At 41.4% G+C, this 26,804-nt stretch overlaps 1 protein-coding gene across 1 annotated transcript in view; it reads right to left on the reverse strand.

The window, feature by feature from the left end:
- Positions 1 to 583: 583 nt before the first annotated feature.
- The window catches only part of LOC139637594 (reticulon-4 receptor-like 1), an 87,323-nt gene continuing 61,102 nt past the window's right edge, over positions 584 to 26,804 (reverse strand). Inside the window, exons 2-3 of the mRNA XM_071506414.1 lie at positions 5,199 to 5,653; positions 584 to 4,290 (exon numbers count right to left, since the gene is read on the reverse strand). Coding sequence (XP_071362515.1) covers positions 3,391 to 4,290; positions 5,199 to 5,653 — 1,355 coding nt within the window. The 3' untranslated portion in view covers positions 584 to 3,390. The remainder of the gene's footprint in view (positions 4,291 to 5,198; positions 5,654 to 26,804) is intronic.

The following is a 26,804-nucleotide window of genomic DNA, read 5'->3' on the forward strand; positions in this document are numbered from 1 at the left end:
CGTGACAGTGGGCGTACTTTGAACACCGGTGGACACGCACATATAGTACACAAACACACAAAGGCCTAGAACGATTCAATGCCACGAACAAACACACATGCATGGATATGAACACCGTGCAAACAATCAAAGTAGACGTGGCACGTGGGAGCTCTTTATTTGACCTCACCTTGACCTGACATAAGACTCCTCCCTCACACCATCACACCGAATACAGCTCGACAGGTGTGTGCATTTGTGAGTTTGTGCGTGCGTTTGTGAGCTTACAGTCATCCTGATGCATATTTTATATGAGGCTGCTGAGTGTATGAATGAAACTAGGACATGAAGGAGGCCAAAATATATCCTGGTTAAATGTGGGCATGGTTCTCTCCCTACAGTAGATGAATGTACGTACTTATTCCATTACCTGTTTTACTTTTTGGCCATTTCTCTTTCCTTTCAGAGCCTTATCAGTCAGAGTCAGAGCTCATTTGGACGTCTGTCTATTAACCACATACACGTACGACACTTTCGCGCACACACAGATGTGCATATGCACAAACCAGAGGGAGGCGAACAAACACAGACCACCTCAGCCATTTGAGGACACTTTCCATTTAATGTTATTTATAAACAGCTTTTGAGTCTGGCATTGCTTGATAACCACATACAAAACATTTTGTCTTGCACAAAGGAAGAGAGGAGAGGAAAAGAATAAGGAGATAGGAGAGGGGGGAACAACAAGGGGGGGGTTGGAGACGGGAGCAGAGAACGTAGAGAGTGAGGGAAAATAATAAGCAGACAGACATGGAGGGAGGAAGGAGAGGAGGTGAGGAGAAGGGGGAGGGAAATACAGAGGAATGAATAGAAGGATGGGAAAGAAAGGAGGAGCAGGAGACAGGCAGTGCAGTGTACCATTTATGTTGAATGAGTCGGTAAAACAAAAAAGATAGAATGGAAGAAAAATAATGATAATAAACATATTAAATAAAAAATAAACTTCCAGCCTCTAGCTCCCAGTTTATTTACTTAGGGAACGACTGAGACACAACAGAGAGTCAGTTTCTCTTTTTTTTTTTTTTTTTTTTTTCCTTTTTTCTTTTTACAAAAAAAGTCATTCTCACAAGAATAAACAGACACAATTTACATCACCTCTGGGTTCACAGCAGCACAGACAAGTTCACCAGTAGGGGTCTCTAATCCTACATGTCAGGAGAATCACACCAGTGGCACGGCTCTGTTCGTCCCCGTCATTAAGAGTCAGACATGAAAAGGCGGGGCTCAGCGGGAAACGCACACAAGCAGGGTACCACTGTGGCCCCCGCTCTGAGATTCCCATCCAAATCAGGTATTTTTAGGTTGCCCAGCAGACCAAACTAATACATCTTTTGTGCTTTTTGTCAGCATGTTATGGTTTTAGCTTCTTAGCTAGGTCATCTTTTGCATACGAGGGTAGCTCGTTTTAAAATAGAATTAATAACTTTTGTAATACGATAAGAAATAAAGAGACTTTTAGTTACTGGCTAGTTAAGGTACCCGGATGGCCCGTGTGTATCTGTACATGTAATCGAGCACTTGAAATTTTGAGTGAAGGAAATAGTTCAGGTCTGAAGTCAAAGCCTGGACGGCATCAGGTGATCTCTGCTCTGGGGGCTGAAAGCCCTCGACTGACGGGGGTTAGTAGTTTTCAGTGGGACAGGAAGGCTGTGAAGGTGATCAGAATTTGTTGGGGGCTGTGTGTGCTTGAACCTCTTCAGTTCACGGTTCCATGTTCCACTTCCCACAGTCCTCTTTGTCCTTAATGCTCCTCTTTTATTTTCTGAAGTAGAATCCAGAGACACACAAAGCACTCCAGGATTCGCCGTCCTCAAGATGTAGCAGCATTAAAATCCAACTCTCCAATCAGGGCTTACAGATTGTCAAGTCCATCTGTTTTGGAGCGCACTAATAAACACACAAGGGAGGACAAAGACAGAAGTTCTGTAGCAGTTTTTTCAGTCCCTTTGCCCTGTGACGATGATCATCACAGATTCTGAACTGTTTGTTTTCCAGTTTCAGCTGTTGATTAGACCATTGCAGGAGAAATATTGCAGTGTTGTGGTGGTCATCAGTACTCTTCCCTGATTGTGGGGCCTTTTTTTTCCAGCATTTGAAACCCTCCTGTCACTATTTGGATTGAATCATCTCTGCTTGAGGGGTAATTTTTTTTTCCATTAACCTCCACAGCATTAGAGAGGAAAGTGCATAACGATTTCTGGGAATCAGAAGTTTTGTGAGCCAGGCTCGGGCCTCAGCTTTCCATGGCCAGCATAAGTTGACCTCTCAGGCTTGTTGGGGCCTCTGTTTTGTAGCCAATGAGGTCGAAGAGTGAATGAAACTGTCTCTTACCTCCACAGTTTGTCCTCATTGGCCACTGGCTCTCATTAGGCACTCTTGCTATCTAGCTTCGATCTACCCGCATGGCTTTAGTGGTTTCTTTAGTGGACACACACTCGTACAAACAGAAACACAGAAGTCCTCACTTGTTCACCCACTCACCCATTTACACTGACTATGACAAGTTGGCTCATATAATGATTGGTTATGTCTGAATGGCTTTTAAGTTGATGGGATGTAAGGGCAAGGACAAATGACACCTTTGTAATATGAATAGTCTGAAGAATTGTTATAGATGTGTCACAACTCCAGTGGAGTTCAGACTAAAAACCAAGAATACAAATGTGCATTAACGTGGGTTAACCCTGCCGTGAAACATGGAAGTAAAACCACTTTATTAGTAGACATACAGTATGGTAATTATGGTTTTTACTGTTGAAACTCCTTACGATGATGCATTTTACTGCCACTTGTGTCTGCAGTAATTGGTTTCTGAATCTTAAGGTGCTGTTGAGTTAGAAGTGCGACAGATATGAATATCTTTGTCTCAGCGTGAGCAACAGACGGAGGGTGCACAAAGAGAGAACTATTGTGTCAAGAGGGCTAAACACAAAGACTGAGCCTTGAACTGTTTTGATCCTTACTATGTGTTGTTCTTGCTATTATTTGAAGGAATCATTGGCTTGTTATTTCTTGTTGCTGTACAGTTTTTATAAGTACATAAATTCAGTGAAGTAACTGATGTCACGGAGACAAACGCAAAGTTTTCCTGTTGTTTCCCTTGGTGACATCATCAAAGCAATGGGCTAAATTGTTTTCCCTGACTTCCATGGTTTGATTATGACTCGTAAAGATCCCTGCCATAATACCTCAGGGATACTTCGACAGTAGATATTTGATAATGTTCTTTATACACAGTCATGTACACACACAGTTATGCACACATGCCTTATTTAAAGAGCCAGGGCTGGGTGTTTCAGGAGGATGAATCATAGAGTTGCATCACCAACACAAACGTGTCTATTTCCATTCTCAGCGCAGGATCACAGAGATGAGTGACAGCAGCAGAGCTGATGAGAAACAGAAAGTATAATCTGCAAGGTGTGACCCTGCTTTATTATTAGCTCTCTGGACCCCACTTGGTGGGCCAACAGAAGTTCTGGGGGTGCACTTGTTCTTCCTCCTTGCAGTTGCAGACAGGTCATATTTACCGTCATCTGGATTATAGTCTTTATCACCCCCCTCCCGTAGTATCTGCACCTCATTGAGCCCCCCTTTTGCCTTGCGGCCCCGGCGAGTACAGTTTCTGCGGCCTCCTTTGGGTGGCCGCGGCAGGGGTGAGGGTGAAGGCAAGCTGTATTGGTCCCCGTGGGGCAAGTACGGTCGCTGATGGTGGTTATGATGGTTTCTGTGGCGATTTAGGTGGTTCAAAGACTCTCCATGATCCATATCCCCACCTGGGGCCCCATGTGCATGACCCTCGCCTGACAAGCAGCTGGGCAGTTCCTCCTTCTTAAGTGTTTTCAGATCCTTCCCTGCCAACTCTGGTGGTGTAACACACATCAGAGTAGAGGTGGAGCCTCTGAACCTCCGCAGCCAATCCCAGAGCGACAGGGCCTTGCAGTCACACTCCCAGGGGTTGTCATTAAGTCGTAGGTACTCCAGGGCTGGCAGTAGAGTCAGACTTGCACCAGATAGCTCAGTCAGGGAGTTATTAAACAGGTACAGGGTGGTGAGGCGGCGCAGGTCATGGAAAGCCTGGCGGTCAACCCACTGGATTCGGTTCTGGTGGAGAAGCAGGCGGTCTAAGACCCCCAGGCCACGGAAAGTGTTCTGGCGAAGGCTCCATAGTCGATTGCCATGCAGGAAGAGATGACTGAGGTTCAGTAGGTCGATGAACAGGTCGTCCTCCAGGAACTCTAACTGGTTGTCCTGTCAGGATGTAGGGGAAGGAAGCAAAGTTGGAAGAGCGGCTTAAAATGAGGTGCATTGAACATCACTTTGATTATTTTATGAATCATTTGAAAATAATTTTAATTGAATTAATTTGTTTTTTCAAAAAAACATTAACACTATTGTAACATTGATGTCACAATATGTATGGCTTTTAGCTCAGTTCTGGCATCATACAAGGAACCAATGAAATATTATATATTATAAATTATGCAACACAAAGAATAGATTTGTCTCATTACGCAGAATACATTTAGAAAGCACATTAGGTGCAAGAAATTGCTGCACTAAGGAATTCAATGTTGGTGTTATGTTTTGATGCAGGATGTTCTGTACAGCAGTGCAATCGTTATAAAAAACAGTGTAAAACAGGTCAGAAATGATTTTCCTTTCCTTTTTAAATGGTGTGTTCGAGGGTGAGGACGCAACCAATGGTTGTCAGTTCTCTGCTCACAACAGACTGTTTTTTACATTTTTTGTTCTAATACATACAGAAAAGCTGTAACCTCTAACCCACTCATTCATTGTCAATATCAATTTATTTTCCCATCAATGTTATGCATCAAAGATCCTTTCCATATATTAAAACCATTTCTGCTCATAAACCCACCATGTGAGTAATGAAATCATATAATCAATCCTGGATTTCAATTCCTGTACTGTTTTCCTACAGTGACTGACCACTGAACCTATACTGTGGGCTACTTACTGTGTGGGAGGCTTTGTGGTATTTTCCCTGCACTCAGGATAACAGCTAGCATTTGATCAGTGTCCAGTTCATAGATAGTAAGTGCTGAGCCAAGCTGATGGACAGATTACACCGTAATGCGATTGCGGCTGCAGATGGACTATACAGTAGAGATAAAAGGTGGCTGTTATCCATGTACCTGTAGGTAGAGATACTGGAGATTATTGAGGCCTGCAAAGATCCCTGGAGGCAGGCTGATCAGGCCACAGTGGTATAGGTGCAGGGCGTGTAGCCGACCCAGGCCCAGGAAGGTGTCCGAAGCAATGGCCTTCAGGTGCTTGTTGTCCCCAAGGTCGAGCTCCTCCAGGCGGTCAAAGCCGTGGAAGGTGGACGGTTGTATGTAGGAGATGTTGTTGGAGTAAAGCCACAACATGGTGGTAGTGGGTGAGAAGTGGCCTCGGAGCAGCCTCTGGATCTTGTTGTTCTGCAGGAAGACGCGCTCGCTCTGGGCGGGGATGCCCTCGGGCACGGCGTGGAAGTTGTGGGCCTGGCAGGAGACGGTGCTAGGTGAAGTGTAGCAGATGCAGTGGCGAGGGCAGGGCAGAGAGAGATCTAGGCCACACAGCACCAACAGTAACTCCACCCCACCGTAACCTATGAAAAAGAGATGGAGGGAAAGGCAGCGAGCAGGAGAGAGAGAGAGAGAGAGAGACGAGCAGAATTAATTGAATTCATACGGCACAGCTTCTGTTATCAGACGCATCTTGAATGAAACACTCATTGCTCTCAGTTTACAAGGACAACAATAGGCATGGTTCAGTGCAGACAAATTACAACGCTGACACAAATCTCTTACAAACACACACACACACGTACGCACACAAACATTCACGTATTGTTTCATGAGCCCATCCTTCCTACATATTTTTCAATTATCCCCAAACTGTTTACCCTTAACCTTGCCTTCCCTTTACTGTTATCTTCATCTTAAATGGTTTGAAAACCTGAAATCTAAACCCAGGGGATCACTTTTACACATTTTGCAAAAACCTTGAAAATCCTTAACACCAAGAGGGGCCCTCTCACCACCACAAACACACATAAACAAAACACTTCTCAGGTACACAAACACTTTTTGGAGCAGAGCGTGGTGTGGTCTTGTTTTTTTTTTCTGGCCATAGTATGATTGCCACAGAGGTACGCACATTTTTATTCATGTGTTTCTTGAACCAATCTCAACGATATAGCAAACACACACACACACACACACACACACACACACACACACACACACACACAGAACATCGTATCATGCACCACGCAGCGTTATATCCTTTGCTTATCCTCTAAAGACGACAGAAAATCGATGTTTCTCCTGCTTACAAGTGAACACGCACCACACCTGTAATACATTCCCACAATAAGGGAAACGGAGACAGAGGGATAGAGGGAGAGAGAGAAGGTGGAGGATGAAGAGGGAATCATCTGCAGCATATCTGTGAAGTGGATATTACTTTTTGTTTTCTGATCCCCCATGTCTCACTCCTTAGTTATTTGATTTTTTTTTTCTTGCCTTGGATCATTCTGGTGTTTGATGTATTGTGGGGTCAGGGGGAAAAAAGAAGGGGGTAAAGGAAAAACGGATGAGGGTGGAGAGACATGCTGATCCAAGGAATAATTTCAGAACAGAGAGAGGAGACGTATAACACAATATGAACCTCGTGCGCTGAAACGTGTCCAACCTTTTGTGTGTGTGTGTGTGTGTGTGTGTGTGTGTGCGCGCGCGCACATCGCTGACATGGACAGATGTGATGGACAGATGTCTGGTTGACCATGACACTGCTGCTCTGTAAAGAACAACATGTTCTGAAATGTCAGAGGACAGAGCAGTATTATCCTGTGTGGTACACATGTGTCCCTATAGCTGTTGTGTAACCATGTTTGCACAGGTAACGCACTCTATGTGTGTTTGTGTGTGCTTGTTAGTGTGTGTCTCTATAAATGTGACATTTTATCTCAGACATATTGTAAGAGCAGTGCCCGTTGTATTCGACAAGGCTGACCTTTTTTTAAACGGCTGTCATCATGGCAGCCCATCTGCTGTCCTGTGGTACCCACAACAAATCAATACTCCACAATCCTCTTTATCCTCCCTTTCCTTCTGTATGAATTCATGAATATAACATTTCCAGATTTGGATGTTTAAGCAACAACTACTTAATTATTTTAAGTAAATTTCGACTATTTAATCATTAATAATATACATCGTGTATCATGTTTATGAAATATAAAAAAACATATTTATGATGTATGATTAAAACATTTTTGATCACTTGTAAATAATTTTTTTTTGGAACCTGTATTAAACTTTATGCCTGTGAATATTCTCATTTGTCCAGGTCATAGTATCTCAAAGGAATTTTAAATTCCAGTTTGACCAGTCCCAGCCAGGTCAGGTGCGAGCCAGAACTGATGAAGCCTCTTGGATGAGAGGTGAAACGTCTTCCTAGACAAATAACCAAGTCCAGTTGCTTTCGATTTAAAATTCCTTTGAGATATTAAAGTTTATGTTTAAGGAATGATTATTTGTTATATTTAGACAAGCTAGCAACATGGCTCTTAGAACCATCAGGTCAATACTTCAGTTTGTCCAGCAATTTAATAAATAATGAGGATAAAATATTAGACAATGCTAAAGGAAGCACTGAGCACACAAACACAATTATTTGTTTATTAACTGTCAAATTGTTTTTGCTGTGTAAACAGCAAGGCTTATAATAATAATAATAATGAATTCAAGCTCTGTGAAACTGGCTGTTCTGTTTTATGTTAAATTCTGTGCATCCTCTTTATTTTGCATTTTCACATCACACAAAAACATATGCATGGCCAAAAGAATGCGTGAGCCCCGGCTGCGAGGATGACAACTATTAGTTTACTTACTTAGCTGTTTAGATCAAAGTCAAAATTTGTTTCTTCTTTAACAGTTATTATTTTAGATATAATAATGTACAATGTGCAGTTTTGTGAATTTTAGATAATCCTAAATCCTCAACCAGCTGCATTCTTTACACTGACAAATATAACAACACTGTGATAAATATATACTTTATCTATCACTGCTGTCAAGTCTTTGCAGCTGTGTTAGTGAAACATTTAAACTGTTAACTCAAATGGAAAATGAAATGGAGCACAATTTTCTACACATTTACCTTCAGCTTGACAAGATATTTGGGTTCAAACAGTTTGAAAATACGACATGTGTTTGCACTGTTGGGTTGGAGGAGGGTCAAACAGTTAATATTAAACAGTGATCAAGTCACATTTATAATTAATGCACATGCTGAAGATGCCATCACCTGAGTAACCCTTTTCTCCTTCTTGCCCCATCCTCTTCATTTCATTTAAATATTATGTGTTTCTCACAATTATTTTTCTCAATCTTCCTATTGGCCTGATTGTATAAACACTGTTACTATAAGCTGTAACATGCAGTGTGTATTCAGTCCCCTGCGGCATCAGAAATTATTTGATCTCTGTATCTCTGTTCTTTCCTCCTCTTCTCTACTCCTCTGCTTTATCTGTCCATCTGTGTTGCCCTTTGCTTCATGCTTCTCTGCCTCCTTTCTCCACAACGTTTACATTTTCCTTCCTCCGCAGCTTATCTTCGTGCTCTGCTCTGCCCCGCCTGCTGTGTCTGTTAATTAGGTATAAACCTGCTATTCGCTACGTTGTGTGTCTGAGTGTGTAAGTGCATGTCTATATGTATCTGTGACTGTGCGTATTAGTGAGAATCACTTGAAGCATTTGACGGAGCTGTACTTTTTTGGCTTTAAAGAGGCTTGTTTTATCCTTTTTCCTCAATTTTTACTTTATGCTTTAAAATTGTATTATAAAAAATGACCTGACAGTGACATTTAGTTCTTTGTTGTGCATCTTCAAATCTCTGTATGTTGGTAAAGTACTCTCTGCATGTGAGCAGAAAGGTTTCCACAAAGAACAAGAAACATCATCACAGTTTTATTTGTTCAAACCTCAAATGAATCACAAATCACTGGTGTGTGTGTATGTGTGTGTGTGTGTGTGTGTGTGTGTGTGTGTGTGTGTGTGTGTGTGTGTGTGTTCTCGGTTCTTAGTGTAAGCTAACAGTGTTAAACTCAACAGTGGGATGTTCCCATTGGTCCCATTAATTTATTTTACCTTCAAACGGTCTTCAGCACAAGTCTGCTTGACATGTACTTGTGATATTGCTTCTAGTGTTAGTTTGCATTTCCAATTGCTTCTGCTTCCTCGTTGCCTTCTGTTTACCCCTGCAGTCTTTACTCATTTTTTTATGTCTTTTTGTATTTTCCTCATCATCACTTTATGACTTCCTTCTTCATCCCCTTTGTACCTTTCGTTATTTCCAATTATATCCTTTATCCTTCTGCTATTTAATGCACAATATAATTTGGACATATGTGTTTGGAACAAAAAATGAAGTCTGTGGGTGTGTTCTTTGAGCCCATCTGAGAAAATTGTGTGCAGATTTTTGTACATCTCTACTTGCAGACGAACTGTGGGTGTTCAAAGTTTACAGATTGAGAGATGGAAGTGACGATACTAGATAGAAAAGCTGCAGACTGCCATATGGCTCAGACACTGGGGGCAGTAAATCTCCTTTTTTCAGTTGTTCAGACGTTTTACTTGTTTATCATTGGCCTCGTAGAATATGGAGTTATCTCTGTTCACTGATAGTATTATTCTGCTTTTGATAGTGAGGCTGCAAAGGAGAAAACAGGTTCAAGATTCAATGTTTCAATTGTATAAGTATTCAGATCATGCATGAGCAGTTTTGTATATATTGTTTTCAGCGCCAGCGAGGGAAAATCTCCAATCCTACATCAACAAAAAACTCTTGGAAGCCAATTTCAAACATCTTAACTCCAAGTCAGCATATCCTTGGATTTACTCCTGCAGATTTCTGACTGCCTTCAGCTCCGCAGCTCTAGCGCAGCCTGGAATACATAAATAGATAACTAATTGCAAATCAGCAATTAGCTGAAGCATCAAGCTGGCATTAAGCCAAGCCTCAAACTTGTAACAACTCCTAGTTAGAAGCGTCAAGGTACATAAAAACCCTTTTCACCAGTGATTCTTCATGACGCGTTTCCCCATGTACTGCAGCTAAATAGGAAAATGAGTCTGAGTTAGTTTCCATAAAAGTGATTTCTGGCTTGCATCTCTGGTGAAGCTCATTTGATAACTAACACATTCAGACTAAAATATTTTACCTATTTTTGCCATCCAGGTGCTCTGTTGAACAATGAGGGAGAGCTTTGTGTGGACTGCTGCTTCATTGTCTTGTGTTTGGTTGTGCTTCATCATTTGTAAATTTGATTTCTTATCCATGGGAAAAGCAAAAAAGGGATCAATCAAAGGAACACAATAGACATATAATAATATATGCACACATGTACACCTATGAATATATAATTACAGTACATAAGTATGTGGACACCCAAACATTATAGCATGTAACTTTAATTTGCCACTATGGGTCATCTCCACAGCTCAGTGGTTAAGCCGCTAACGGTGGATTTAGACCTTTTGTTGCAGCCCTCTCTCCCTCAATTTTGAAAGGCTTAAAATGCCCCAAAAAACTTAAAAAAACAATCTGCTGCTATAACAGCCTCCACTCCTCTGGGAAAGCTTTTCACAAGACTTTTCAGGAATTTGTATTACTGATTCATTCCAATGATGTTGGATGGGGCTGAGGTCAGAGGTCAGGTCTCCGTGCAGGCCAGTCAAGTTCCTCTACAGCAAACCCATTTCTTTATGGATTGCCCTTGTGTATTAGGGCATTGTCAAGTTGAAACGGCCTTCCTCAAACTGTTTTTTTTTTCTTTTTCAAGAAATCAGTAATATACCATATATCCTTGGTATTCATTTAGTCTTGTTTCTGCTATTATTCCACCCTTGCATTAGTCTTTTCTACTTATGATGATGGTAATGTAGTTTGACTGTTTGGATATCTGTGAAGGCGGTGCTACAAATAGTTCATAATGTCACTAGACTTCCAACAGCCACAGAAGCAGTTAACCAGCTGCGGGGCTGTTGTTGTTGTTGTTGTTAGCTGCTGTGTTTTGCTCTCACCAGTGAACACTGTGTGTTACTCCAGGACTGTTCCTGACACGTTAGTGACTCTGTGTTGTCATTTGAATCATGGAGTAACACATGGAGTACTGAGGTTACAGAGCAAACTCGTTGCTGTGAGTTTTCAGTCTGGCTCTGTGCCGTCATCACAACTGGACCTATGAAGGAGAGACAGCTAATGCCAGCTACACCTTCTCCTCTCGTTAATGCAGGACAAACACAACACTGAGTGAGTGTGTGAGAGCTGCTGATGACTCAGCAGGTGTTGAAATAACATGAACCAAAAGAAAAGTCTAGTGGGAATCAGTGCTAATGTTAGAAAGCTCTGCTAACTAGCTTTCACACTCCGAGTGAAATACAGGCATGATAGCACAGTGGCTCCTCCCAAACTTAAATTACTAATGATACCTAAAGACATGTTTGTACCACAAATGTGTCCAAAAACTGTTTTACCTTTTTTGTGAAAAATGGAAATTTCATTTTAGTTTTTATCTCCTTCAGTGAAAAGTCCCGTACTGGAAATGCAGGGGTCTCATCCAAACCAGACAAAACAGCCCCAGAACAAAAGAACACTATATTATATGGAGAGAGGTGTCCTCATATTTCTGACCATATCATGTTCATTCTAGCTCTTCAAAAAGTGATGGGGCACTGTTCAGTCAAAGATGTTTTCTATTCAAATTTCAGCTTGATTGGATCATAATTATGCGCGATGATGTCCTTTTGTCCTCGGGGTTAGTTTACATGTGTGGCTTTCACTTTAGCCTGTAATTGTCCTTTTCAGCAAGTGATGCCTTTTTAATCAAAACTCTCTCCCTCTCTCTCTCTTGCTCTCACTGTGTCTGTGTCCGTTTCCCGCTGGTTGTTTTGTCTAAATTCTCATCTTAGCTTCCCGGGTTAGATATTTGCTGAAAGCTTCATCACACACAGTCGGGGTTCAATTACAAGAGCTGTCTCCCTCCTCCGTCTCTCCGCCATCCCTTCACACCAGTCAAAATGTCCTCACAACAACACCCGCAGAAAAGAAACAAGAAATACACACACAGGCACATACACATGCTGCTTGTCAGGCCATTGTCACAACTGCCTCACAACTACAACCTGGCATGTGGGGGAGACACCCGCCACTCACTGTGCCGAACACAAGGAGAAAGTAACGTAGCAGGGAATGAAAGAGAAGGAGGGAAAAGAGAGGAGAGGAGTCAGAGAGGGGAGGAATGGGCAATATCGTACTCAAAGCGAATGAGGAGCTCTTAAAACATGAAAGCAGAGGCAGGGGGAGAGAGGCACAGCATGGTGGTGTAGGAGGGAGAGGGAGCAGAGCAAGTGAGACTGTGGCTAAAAAAAGGATGAGATGATGGGGATGACAGGGATCTACTGTGAAGTGAAGACCATTATATAGGTAGGTGTTTAAATGTCTGTCTGCTCTGCACAGAACATGACTGCAACTTCCGATGATTTGCCAACTAGTTCTGTGACCTGCGAGGTGAGTCAGATAAACACTTGTAAATTGATTACACATAACGCACTTGCAGAGAGAAAACATTTAGTCACAGTGAAACGCCTGTATTCTCTCGTGCATCCGGGTGCATACACACACACACACACACACACACACACACACACACGAGCATGCATGTCGCACGCGCATACACCCACACACGGACACAGACAGACAATTAACCCTAATTAAGCAGCAGTGTCAGAATTTAACCAGAAAAAATTAAAAAGCAAGAGCCAACCAGAGGGTGAAAGGAGAGAGAAATACGAACTGGATGTGTAAAAGTGGCGAGGGGGCAGAGAGTGAGACATGGGTGCAGGAGGGACAGCCGGATAGCTCAGACGCTCAATATAGATGCTGCTCCTCTCTTGTTGGTGGTTGATTTAGTTTAGCATAATCCCAAAGATCATTTAGCTGTTGCTCATTCAAATGGTGATAAATCTCCGGCAGAGTTAATGAGAGATTTAAATGGCGTCATTGCCTCAAAGACACAGCTGAAATATCTCTGCGCTATATAATCCTCCCCTCTCATGTAATATAGTACATAACCATTACATCCATCTTAATATTGGAGACAAATCAGGTCAATACAGCTGGCTCTGCTCCGCTGATTCACTGTGGCCTAGGAATTACTGTTTTGTAGTGTTGAAAGTTTCTTTTATTTAAAGTCTCACTTCTGTGACCCCAAACAAAAGGATTCAAACTAAGCTCACAAGCCAATGACTGGCTGACCGGACAGAATGGGAGTGACAGTCTCAACAGGCGTGATAGTAGCTATATCCTTGTTCTGATCCTTGGTCCTGTTGGGGTTGTAATGCCTTTGGGATTTGGCTTAAAAAACAAAAATAGTGCAGACCCAACAAGAGTTTACACATCCAAATCTATGAGAGTACCTGTCCGTGTCTCACTGTGCAGCCTGGGACAAGCCCTACCATTGTTTTTGCTTTACTCAAGTGAAGCAGTTAAATGAATGGAGACCTCGCTGAGAAGAAATGTTTTCTCATTTACTATAAATTGTGTGTATTAGTGTTGAAACCATTAATCAGTAAGTCGACAGAAATTAAACAGCAACAATTTTGACAATTAATATTTTGATGAATGGCTTAATAATGTTTAAAGCATAAATGACAGAAACTGGTTCCAGCTTTTATATTTTGGACCATTTGTCAAAACAAGCAATTTAAAGACATGGTATCGGGCTGTAATGGCCAATAGAAAAGACAAACCATAAGTTCTGATTGGATTGGAAGCTCCAGACAGATGAGGTTTCTCTCCACTATGAAAATTACAGTTCAGAGACTTTAAAATCCAAATATTAATATTATATTATTAGAGTGTCCTTAATTTTCTTAAGCAAATAGTGTTGCTCGCCAAAGAGAAACCAGCCTGATGTTACCCATTCTTAACAACATCCATGTTTGTTTGTCGTCTATCTCTAGGCTACGGTTTAAATTACTGAACACAAACATTTTCACCTGCTGACTCTCAAACGGTCAAAATTGACGTGTCCTTGAACATACCCCCAATTTCAGTTTTCAGAACTGTCCTTGCTTTCAAATATGCAGTGTCAAATAAATGTCAAAAAAGTGCTAACTGTGATGCACGACCAGTGTCAACCAAACTAATGTTCACACAGAAGCATTTACATCACTCACTGCCATCAGAGTGGAGTCGAAAAATGTTCAGTGTGGCACAGTGTGAAAAATGGCTGTTATTAATGCACAAAAACATGCAAATCCACCAGTTTTAGTCCTTTTAATTTTGTATAATAATAAGAAACTGAAGACGCTTTAACCTCAGGATCTCCAGCACAGCAGTGTTGTCTACCTTTGCCCAGCAGGGAAGCAGAGTGCTTAAAGTTGAAAGAAAAATCAATGTTCATTATCATGAGGCACTTTAAGTGGTACCTCGGCTGTTTAACAAATCCGAGACGGACTGCTTGAAAGCTATTTTTCAGGGTATCTAGGTATCTTATAATTAGCGCTGGTCCTGTGTGGTCTATTTTCCACTGCCTGACACCCTCAGTGGTCTGATTCTCTGTCGCGGCCGCCTCAGTCCCTGGGATGGCGTTGTGACATCTGTTCTGCACACAACATACTGGCCCATTAAAAAATACACACACTCTACTCGGATAAGGGTGAGTGCATATATGTGTGTGTGTGTGTGTGTGTGTGTGTGTGTGTCTGTCTGTCTGTCTGTGTGCATGCATGGGATGGAGACAGAGGCAGAGACACTGAGAGAGAAAACGCAAAAATAACCTCTACCCTCTTTGCATGCAGTAATTGGGTCATTTGAAAGGCTAAGCTTATCTCAACACTAATCAAGCTCTAATTATACCCAGAAAAACTTTGCCCACCCCTCCCTCCCATAATACACACACACACACACACACACACACACACACACACACACACACACACACACACACACTCACTCACTCTGCACATGCATAATCAGATGATGCAGGTCACAGCTTTCCCTATTTAACTCCTGCCTATTAGTGGAGGAGAGATGTCAGCAGGCGTACAGTGCTGCTGCTCCTGCTCTCCGTCTCGTCCTGCCTCAAGATCACACAGACCGACAGGGTGACGTGTGTCGATGAGAAACAAGGGCCATGTTCCAACTTCGATGAGGTGGTGTGGCACCTCCTCCTCAGGCATCAAAGAGAACACGGCAATGCACAGTGCTCACTGTAGTTGGGAGCATTATGTTGACAGTAAAATAGGTAAAAACAACAAAGGATAAAGTCCAGGTGAAAATGTTGGATGCACCATTTGCAGTGCAAAGAAAGCTCAAAGTAGTTGTCTTCTTCATAATTTTTCTTTTCACTTTTTATTACCAGAAGTATTATCTGAGTGTCTGAGCTGCTAGTGTTAAAAGAGAACCCTCTGTAAATTGTGGTGATCAGCAAAGCAAAGCAAAAAAATATAATGCTTGGGCGAATGGGGACATAAAACCTGGGTGAAAATTCTGCAAGTATTTTACTGAAAATTAGTGTATATAAGAGATGCTATTCCAAACAGCACACAAGCATACACACAAGGCATAAGTGTAGATGCAAAGTGACATGCATACACACACTAACACATACCCCCAGTGGAGCCAATACACACCAATCACAGGAATTTCACAGCTGACTGACCCTGATCTGGCAGAAGACATCTGTGTCTGCTGAGATGTTGTGTGTATGAGTGTGTGTGTACAGTTTTAACATCTGTGTGTGCGTGTACATCAACACACTCCACAGCAGTTGTGGCTGAGGTGTTGGTTGCCCTCCTGTGTCTTGCAATCACTGGATCTGGAACGCTCTTTGGCGGGTATCCTCAGTGGAGAGCGGCGAGGAATGAGCCTGTCCGACAAGCCAATGAGAAAAGGAGAAGGAAGTGCAGTATAGGGGCGAGCTGGTTCTTCTCTTAATAGCTGTTTGTCCAATTCCCCTAGCACGAGGAAAATCTCTCTTCCTCCTCTTGTGACTAAATCATTCCCTGCTCTCTACACTGCAGGTATGAATCACCCTTTGTCACCCTCCTCCGCTCTCCTCCCTGTTGTTGCTTTAGTTTCCCATCTGTCTCTATTACAAAGACTGTTAAAAGTACATCAGGACTTATTATTTCATAAATCTTTCATAGCAATGACTGTCTGTGCTCTTGCACATTGTTTCCACAGTATTTGTTTTTTTTGAGGCTCTCAGAGCAAAATATTTCCGTCATGCTCGGGGATTACACTTGTAAATCAGACACGCACAGATTCAAGAGAAGAGTGGAGAAAAGAGGATGGAGGCAGAAGGCGAACGAGATGAAGGGTTGCAAATCCAAATATCCCGAATGACAAGTGAAGTGAGCGATTTCAGTGCAGTGAAATGTCCGAGGGATCATCTGTCACCGGGCTGTTTTTTATCCGATAACATGCTGTTACTGCACACTCGCCTTTGACTGAGCCAATCACAGGCTGGCATTTGGCATTTCTCAGCCTGATTGGCCCAAACAAGAGGGGGAGCTCGGCATCAGTTCTCTCATTAAACAGGCTCCGCATGGAGAATGATTTTAAGCGCTATACAACTGTCAGCACTTGATGTGATCAGTTTCATTCCCAAATGAGTTATCCAGCAGCTGACAAATGTGAGACCTACAGCAACAAAGTGATTAATGACTTGAGAGCACAACTACATACAGTATACTGCGCTGGCACGAAATTGCAGGATCAGCCCCCTCCATCTACATCCAGACTGTCAAACTGAACTGTCTCTAATAGCTTTCAACTGACAGCAGTTCAACCGCTCACACAACACCATTAGCATGATATTAGTGCAGCAAAGTGTAACACTTCCCCCCTTCGGCCCACTTTTTCCTCATTGACATTTTTCCCACCACGCCACTGGAGGAAAATACATTCAGGTGGAATGACAGAGAAGTGGCGTTGAGGAGACATCAATCAGGAACCATGAGAAGGGCAGTGGGAGGGAGAGGAAGGATGTATGAGGGGAGAACAGGAGGAGGTGTCACAGCTTTCCTCCATCAACTAAAGAGAGATGGATGAAGCGCAAAGTGGATGTCGCTTAAACTCCCTCAATCAGTCATCGGATCTAACTAATCTGAAGGTTGCTGGTTAAACTCCACCATCAGTCATGCTGTTTGGCTTCTGTGAAGGTTAGAATCATCTGAAAATGTCTGGTCCTGCTCTTCTTCTGCTTTCCAGTTTGTTATACTTATCCTCCTGTGTTGCCTTTGTGCATCCTGTAAGTTTGTGCCCTATTTATTTCTCAACTTTCTCTTCATTTTGATAATCAGTTTGCCCTCCCATTTTGAAGATCCTGTTAAATACTTAATGAGATACTCCATTGAAACTGTATCGTGTGTATAAAATACTCCAGTATACTCTGGACTATAAAATACTCAGATACATTTTCTCAGTGACTTCAGGATTGAAAAAAGTGGCTGTGAGAAGTTTGTAGTCTGCTCCTCTGCAGAGGCCAGCAGCTGTACAGCTTAGATTCACACTTACAACACAATGGATTCTAGTGATGACTCTGTCGCAGCATTAACCCCAAAACATTCACAGAAACCTTTCAAACCGCTCCTGCAGTACAATCGGCTTCTCTGCTGTTGTGCAAGATGCTCACCGTGTTCCAGACAATCCTCACTTTGGCACCGAATCACTAAATATAGTACTTAACTTCACCGCTGTGAGGTGGTAGCACAGAAGAAGGACTTTGAGCTTCATGTTGTTGCTGCATCTGATTTTTTTTTTTTTTTTTTTTTTTTAGCATTTACAAAACGACAAAATCTCACGAACAAATCCATTTCATGCAGCAATTAACCATGTGTGCAGATTTTATTTTATTTTTTTACCTGACAGGATTTTTTCTTTTCATTTTCTCACAACCACTTTATTTTTAATTTGAAAGATGATCATTATCATGTCTCACCCCTCTCTGTGACATCAAGGTTTCCAGCTCACGTGTGAGTGCGATCACTGGGTGCAAAACTGGGAAAAAATTTTACATTTTTGGTTTTACTGCTGATCTCAACTGTGGCTTTACATTTTAACATTTTTGCACCGAGTAGAGGAAAGATAGAAATATCCATAGGCACATTGGCATGGATGTGTTTGGAAATCTGATATATCTAAAAATAACTATAAATAAATAACTTCTCTGCAGGCAGAGGGATTTAAAACAAAAAACAAAAAAAACAAACATTAGTTTTTCTGTGGGATGAGAATAGATTCACAGAGACAGCAGTGGGAGTTTTAAGGTGGACATTGTTCTTCGAGCTGCAGAAAGCATTTTTAATTATAAATTAAATGATAATTTTCTCTGTTTGTTCAGTCTCTAAAATGTCAAGCAAAATGTCAGCAAAGATTGTGATCTGAAGAGTCCTCTTGGCTTGTTTTTGATTTGTTTAAGTGATTTGAAACGATAAAGACACAGTGGAGCTAAAAGCTTAGTGTCGCACTGATGGAGCGTCTGAATGGGTGCACACCAGAGATGATCTGGCACGGCATCAGTTTAATTCAGGCTATGCTTGAGATGCCCTGACAGTTCATATTCTCACACTCAGCCACCATCATTTAGTCTCCCCATCTTTCTATTTTCAGCTTTGCACTCTCCTCTGTTTAGTTCCTTCCACTTGCTGTTTTTTTTTTTAAAATTGCTCTTAAAGGACCAGTGTGCAGGATTTAGGGGGATCTTGGGAGAAATGAAAGATAATATTCATAGTCATGTTTTCATTGGTGTATAATTGCCTGAAACTAAGAATCACTCAGAGGGATGAATGAGCCTTTTATTTGTACACAGGGAGCCGGACGTATTCCACGAAGCCCGCCATTTTGCGCAGTCGTGTTTCTACAGTAGCCCAAAAACTGATTAACCAAACACTGGCTCTAGAGAGGACCTTTAGCATTATGTTACCTGAAGGCCACTGTAGATTCTCTTGCATGCTGTGAGGGGCGAGGGGAGGGGTATCCAGTTCATTACAGTCTACAACCTCATTGCTAGATACCACTAAATCCTACACACTGGTGCTTTAAATGGCTGTCATATCATATATGTGGTGCTTTATGTTTTACGCTGTATTTTAATGTTGTGAGTTTGTATAGCTGCTATCTTGCCCAGGTAAAACTGAAACATAATTTCTGTGTGTGTTTTTTGTTTATTTTTTCCTGTTTCTTTTCACTCTCAGGGTCATACCTTCCCTGGCCTCGTATCCACATTTTCATGCTCCCTTACTCTTGCTCTCCGCTTTTGATTTCTCTTCTTCCGTCGGCTGAACTAGCTCTCAGTTCATGGCCGCTACTTGTTTTGGTAGAAAGTAGTTTGAATGAAAAGAGTTCACAGAGAGGTCTGTGGATTATTCAGGGTCACTGGAACATTGTTTCTGGAAAAGCATGTCACTGCTGTCATTTTTCTGGGCTTTAAACATCACAAAAGGAAATGAGATTTGACTTCCATTGTGCTGGTGTGGCAGCAGAGGTCTCTGAGATGGATATATCAAAGCTCTGGCAAAAGAAAAACTAAAACTACCTGCCTGGCCCACAAGGGGCAGGTGAGAAAATATTTTGTATGATCTGACTGAAACAACTCTTTAAAGTGAGGGTTAGAGTCGGGTCATGGCTGGGCTGGGTCTACCAAGTCTAATTTGTCCACATAATGACAGGAAGTGCTGCTTAAAGGGCTAAATTCAGAGTGACTTTTTTTTTTCTTTAATTCCACAAATTACAAATTTACATCTTTTTTTATGCACATGCACACACACACTCTCAAGGACACAATCTCTTCAACAAAATAACATCATCTTCGTGATTTGGGATGTTGAATGAAACTGACCCATTTTGTTGGAGATGGTGTGACTCTACTCTCTCCCTCACCTGAGGCGAGTAACTAAGCGAGTGTACCCACAGTGCTGTGCGTCCCTGATCTTTTTTTGAGCACAGGGCAACAGCGCTCATTGCAAACTCCAGAAGGGTTTTGATTTTCTTCTTCAAGGCCACACATGTTGTACACAAACACACAAGTGTGCACCCTCAAAAAAAAAAAAAAAAAAAAAAGCCCACAGAAACACAAAAACATGCATTCACAGGCACCTGAATAAACACATCACTACGCTGAAGTCTAACAACTACACGCCATACCCACACACTACCACACACACCATCCAAAGCACACACACATTGTACATCACACCAAAAGCACACACTCACACACTAATGCACACACCAGCTGGAAATGAATTATAAATACATATCTCCAACTCCATCCTCCCCAACTCAGTATGTCCGTCCACTCAGTCCACCTTCACCTTCACTACATAATCCTCTCAATTTTTCACCCATTTTCTACCACCTTCCCCTGACCCCTCTCTTCACTCTGTTTCCACTCCCCCCCCCCCCCCCAAGTCTGAATTGGCAAACACTGCATCACAGCCTCAGCTGGTTTAACCTCTTCCGCCCTCTCCTGCTCTCCATGATCACCTGTGTTACCTGTTAACTACCAGGAATGAATCAAATCCCTATTTAATGATTGACAGCAGCTGTGCCGTGTAATCAGCTGTACTGACATTTAAAAGGAGTGATGACAGAAGGTTCGAGGCGTCAGAAAGTTTTCTTTTTTAACTTTACTGCCATACAGCCAGTAACCAGGCACCATCATCAAATTTTAATGCTTCTATTCCTTTTCCAAACTGAAACAAGAGGCCTATTGAACCACTCTGGAAGAGCTTAGTGTACGATTAGTTGACTCATCAATTAGTTGGTCAATGGAAGATTAATTGCCAACTCTTTTGACAATTGATTAAGCACGTTTCAGTTATTTTCTAAGCAAACATGCCAAATATTATTTGGTTTTGGTTTCTCAGAAGCAAGGATTTGTTCCTAATGTCATGGGTAACAGTAAACAGAAGTCTTCTGGGTTTTTCTACAGCTGGTTGGACAAAACAAGCAATTTGTCTATGTTGCCTTAGGCTTGGGGAAATTATAATTGACATTTTTCACTATTTTCTGACATTTTATGGCAAAAAACAATTCATTTAGAAAATAATAGTTGAATAAATCGTTAATGAAGTTTCACTTCTAGTGTGGACAACAGAGAAAAAATAAATTTGAAGTTGTACTGCTGCTTTGGGTTATTACAAAAAACATTTATTTGAGGAGTTCGGCTTATTGTGTTAAATACAAAACAGTCTAATATTTCTCAAAGTAGAGCGCCTAAAAAAAGAGTTGAGTTTTCATACTGAAACTTGGGTATCATTGCAAAATTTCAAAACAATATCCAGTTTACAGAAAAGAGTGAAAAGCCTCGGAGAACAAAAGCTAATGTAGATGTTTGTGTATATGTGTATGTGAGTGTATGAGCGTGACAGAGATGGAAAGAGAGAGAAAGCTGCTTGACATTTTCCCTCCAACTAGCAGAGAGCTGGTGGGCAATGCCAGGAGCATGAGTCTGTGTGTGTTTATGTGTGTGCTTATGCATTTTACAAATGCCACTTTCTACTGCCAGCTTATGACAGGCCTGAAGACAAACACACACACACACACACAAACACACACACACACACACTGAGGGTTGTTACAATTATTCTCTGCTGCAGGGTTTTGCATAATGGTAAAGTGTCTCACTGCACTGAGGTAAACTGTACACCGGCACCTCCCCCACCCCTTATATATGCACACAAACACACAAACTCCACACACACACACACACCACATTTCTTTCTCTCTCCCTTTATCTGTTTATCTGTCTTTCTTCAATTAGAGCCCATATGGAAGAAGGCCCCCAGCTCTCCATGTGCCCCTTTGAAGTGAAGTAGATTAAAAAAACAAACGTTTGGAAAACCATAAATGAGCACTTGCAGAGCTGAGAGTAAGGGAACACATGCACGCGTGCACACACACACACTCTACCAGAAATATATTTGCTAACATGCACAGACTTAGACATAGACATTGTCATATTCTGAAACACAGAGATCTAAGAGCCGACATGAATAAATTCTTCATTGTGTATCTAAATAAACACACACACACACGGTCAGCATATTAATATTTGATTCTCTATCCTATCTGACCTCTGCTTGTTCCATAAATGTACAGTGTGATGCATGTGCTGAGAGGCAGGTAGAAATAGAAGAAAAATAATAGAAGTGAGGGCCAGTCGAATGTCCTCTCAAAAAAAATCTAAGTTATGCTGCATTCAGGAAAAAGCATTCCCTGCTGAATGTAGAGCAGGTTTGGGAAATTGGATTTTGAAGCCATTTTGTCCACTTCTTTAACTCCATAGATTTCTCTGCTCAATGTATTCACAGCACAGGGATTTCTTACCTGTAGTGCTCTGTATTATCTGTCTCTCTCTGGTTGGCCTTTACAAAACATACACAGCGATTACATTCTGACTTTGCAAAATGTGCATAACACTGTGGACACACTCATGCATGTGCACACACATCGCAACACAAGTGCAGGCACACAAACTTCCTGCTGTGTTCAGCTGGTATTTACATCCCATCCCATAAGGCCTTGGGATCGCCCTAACAACATTGGACAACTAAGTAATTAACAACAATGCCTCTCAGCTGGGAGGGGCAGACAAACCACGTACACACATAAACAACTACACACACAAGGACCAACACAAATGTGCACAAGCAGATAGGGCCAGGCAAAAAAATGTAGAGAATATGATGCATAAACTAAAAACATACGGTCAATGTCATCTCATCTCAAAGGATAATTAAACTTTTTGTTGTCGAGCTGTAATTCCTGTCGGCTCCCCTTCATTATCGTTGCCTGTGAAGCCCTCTGTTCTTGCACTGCACATGTGCAGTTTACAGTAAACAGGAGAGATTCACCATCCAAAATCTGCAGTAACTTTTTAAACAAAGTGTCAAAGATTTAAACACAAGTAAAATAAATATCTAGCTGTCTAGCATACTGTAAGCTAATGCTAACTCTGATACTCTGGTGGTTGGCTCAAAGCTCTGTTGTTTTTATCTTTTCAGCTGATTTGTTCCAAACTAAGATTTTGTAAAAGGGGTCTCAAGTGTGCACATAATGGCTACTTACGTGATATAATGCTAAAAGACTGAAGTTAAAGCTGCATGGAAATAAAGAGGCAACATTGTGTTTGAATTGTAGGGTGGAGCTTGTTAGCCTTAGTATTATAGAGCAGTATTGTAAATGTAATTGAAATGTCATTTGTTCTAAGATAACCCTTGTATGGTTTGAAAGCTTACTATCCTTGTGTAAATTATTGCTTTTATATATTTATTTTCTAACAGTATGCTTCACTTTTACATGAAATAGGATCAGATGATGAGGAATAATATATTTAGTAAATGTAACACTCATGCAAGTTTGGCAGGATTTGCCGCAGTGTAAACCTCGCCACATAAAGAGCAGGACAGAGCACATTATTCTGAGGGCTGGATTATGGTCTGTGAGAACTAGTTTCTGTGCTATATGACATATAATAGGTGTAGTAGCACCCTGGTTCCCACTCAGTGGATGCTCCAGACTAGAACAGGTATTATTTCATGTAAGCTTACATATGTAACCCCACATGATAATATACTGAGGTAACTCATGACATTCCCCTTGCCCTTAGAAACAACACTAGTTACTGCTGGAGGTAGTAAACAAACCATAATTTGCTGAGACTTTAAGACATGGACCCATCTCTAAAAATATTGTTTGACAGAGCCTCAGGTTTGTTCAACTCCACATCAACTTTGACCTACTGTACTTACTGTACTGTAGCTGTCTGCCCTCAGTTTTCTATAAAATCAGGGATTACTACTAAAGTTTCTGCTATGCACACGTTATCATGATAACCAATATACGTGATGGACTAAAAAAAAAAGAAAAAAAAAAAAAAGACCTAGTTGTAATAAACAGGAATCATTCCACCTCCTGCAGGAAACAAAAAAGATGACAAAGAAAAGACCTGAAAATGTTGGACTGAACTGCCAAAAAGCAGAGACCTTTTCTTTTTGTAAAAAGCAACCATAGGACACCCCCACAGCTTCAAATTCAAGTGCAGCTTTTCTGTAACAACTCCCGTGATGAGACCAAATCTGACATGAGTTCAGGAGCGCAGAGTGTTTTCTCTTGTTTCTCCTGAGGTCTCCTGAGGTTAAACCATTTGTTTGTTGGGTTTTAGTGGCATCTGGTCAGACGGCCATAATGGAACAACCTGAACAGTGACAAGAGGCTGGGAAGGGGGCTCTGGGAAATGTTCAGTCCATGTGTGGGAAAAATGCATCTGCACCCATGTGTCATGTTTGAGTATGCAGGCATTCCTGTGTGTGTGTGTGTGTGTGTGTCTGTCCTCAAAACCAGCTCTGTTTTCTGACCTTCCATGTAATTAACTGCAGTCACCTGTCGGCTCTGGTGTAAATCTGACCCTCATTAGACTGCTTGAATGAAAACTACTTGACAGAATAACAATCCAGAATCATTGAATTTGGGAAACTCTGGTGCATCTATTCAAACTGACACCCTAGAGCACTGAATCACACCCGCCTGCTGACAGGACTGACTCCTGCTCACTGACTACATTTACATGCACAAAAGAAACCAGGTTACTGTGAAGAATCAGCTCTGAGCCAAGTAATCAGATGATGTGTTCACATGAACTCAGTCTCATCTCAAAACAGCAGCAGCAGCAGCAGCAACAACAGCAACAACAACAACAACAACAACAACAACAACAACAAAACAAAGTCTATGTGAAGTAAACTGGTCAGTAATCAAATTACTTCCCCACCAACCTGCTGCACTGCTACCAGAGCAACACTTTCTTTGCCTGGGGTCTTTGTCGTGCAAAAGGTACAAACTTCTGAACAAAATCCTCCTAAAAGAGTTTACATGAATCTGGTTTTTGAAAAGCAGGTTGAATCTGGCTTCTCATTACTTAATTTGCTAAATAATCAGGTTTATGTCGTAATCTTTTCATTTTTGAGTCTCTAGTTTTTGCACTTTTGCTATACTGAGCTCTGCTGATCTACTGAGAATGACATGGAGGTGCCACATTTGAATTTTAGGGATATTTCAAATAGAAAACGGAATAGAATCAAATTCTTAACTAAATATTTTTAGACATTTAATTTTGTTTTTTTGGAAAATGTTTCCCAGCTCACTTTACTTTGAGACCAGTCTTGACCAGGTGAGCTCACAAGCTTTTTTTATACTGCTGTCTCTACATGTGGATGTTTACTTTATGTTTTGAAAAAGAAGCTTTTAATGTTGCATCGTCTTTTAACACATTAACACAGAAAGCCTAAAAAAACCAATGTGGAGTAGCGTAGGTGCGATGCAGACATCCTTTACATTCTTGGCCACTGCAGTGTTGTTTTATACCTAAGCATAATGTCTTCCATTAAACCCACACTGCATATGTCTAACGCCTGTTCTCCAGTGTAAGGTCTGAATGTAATGTGAGAGGCGTAATCAGATCTTGTAGGTCCTCATGTGACGTCACAGTAGGGTGGAAAATCTGTCCCGTGAAAACTATACACCCCATTTTTGTGAGATACATTTATGTATAAAGTATTTCTCATGCAAAGCTAAAAAAAATGATTTAAAAGATGATTGGATTATTTGAAAAAATGCATTGTAACAAAGCTGAGAGCAGGACAGTGAGAAATGTGTTTGCTTGTGCATGTGTATAAAATGAACAATGGTTCATACAGTGTATGAATACCTGTCAGAGGTCTCAGTGCACGTCTCAGTATGAATGTGTATATCTGTACAGGAGGTTGAGGACAAATATAAAAAAAGAAGAGAAAAGAAGAAGAAACTGAGGAACAGGATGACAAGGATCATAGAAACCTAAACATGAGATGAATAAAGTTGTAATTTAAAGATCACAAGTCTGTTGCACTTTGCTCTCCCTCAACAGCTATTCAGGTTACAAAGCAACATTATCACCAACTCTCTCCTCTGACCTTTTGAAGCTGTTATGTTGTGGCAAGATCTTAAAGTTTCCAAAGATACTGCGTATTAAGTCAGGCTGCGGTTTGGGGAATTTACTACTAAGCGGACACAAAATATATGTGACATTTATTGACAGTTTATGGGGAGAATCAGAGTTCATGAGGATAAAATTTGACTAAAAATCTATAATATTCATATAATAAAAGTTTCTATGCATCATTGTCAAGACATGCCACAGTGAAGGATCCATCACAGCAAAATCACCTTTATTCTTTAAATTCTTGCTTTTAAAGTTTCTCAGCACTTGTCATCATCATGATGTGTCAGTACACTTCACTGTCAGCAGCAGAGCTGCTCCTCTGGATCCTAAAATACTGCGCAGTGGGTTTTCTGGCCACAAGGCGGGATGGGCCTGAATGAATAATAGCTGATCTATAATGGATGACAAGTTGACCAAGTTCTTTCTCTCTCTGCCTTTCTCTTTCTCCATCTCTTCCTGTCTTTCTTTTCCTCCCTCTCTTTGCTTTTTTCACTTTCCCTTCTTTTGCTCTGTGCTCCTCTCTCACTGTGACACCATGTCACTGCTTTGAGGCACATGTTCTGGAAGAAGACGGCAACTGCCATCCTCCCCTGAGCCTCTTAGCTGCCTTTGGAAGAGAGCCGCTTTACTTTATGGGCTTCTCAAATCTCCTGGAGACGTTCTCTCTCTCTCTCTCTCTCTCTCTATTTCACAAAAAAAGTCCG

The sequence above is a fragment of the Trachinotus anak genome, unplaced genomic scaffold (assembly GCF_046630095.1).
Source record: "Trachinotus anak isolate AG129_WGS33_773 ecotype Australia unplaced genomic scaffold, CSIRO_AGI_Tana_v1 ptg000020l, whole genome shotgun sequence".
Classification (NCBI taxonomy): domain Eukaryota; kingdom Metazoa; phylum Chordata; class Actinopteri; order Carangiformes; family Carangidae; genus Trachinotus; species Trachinotus anak.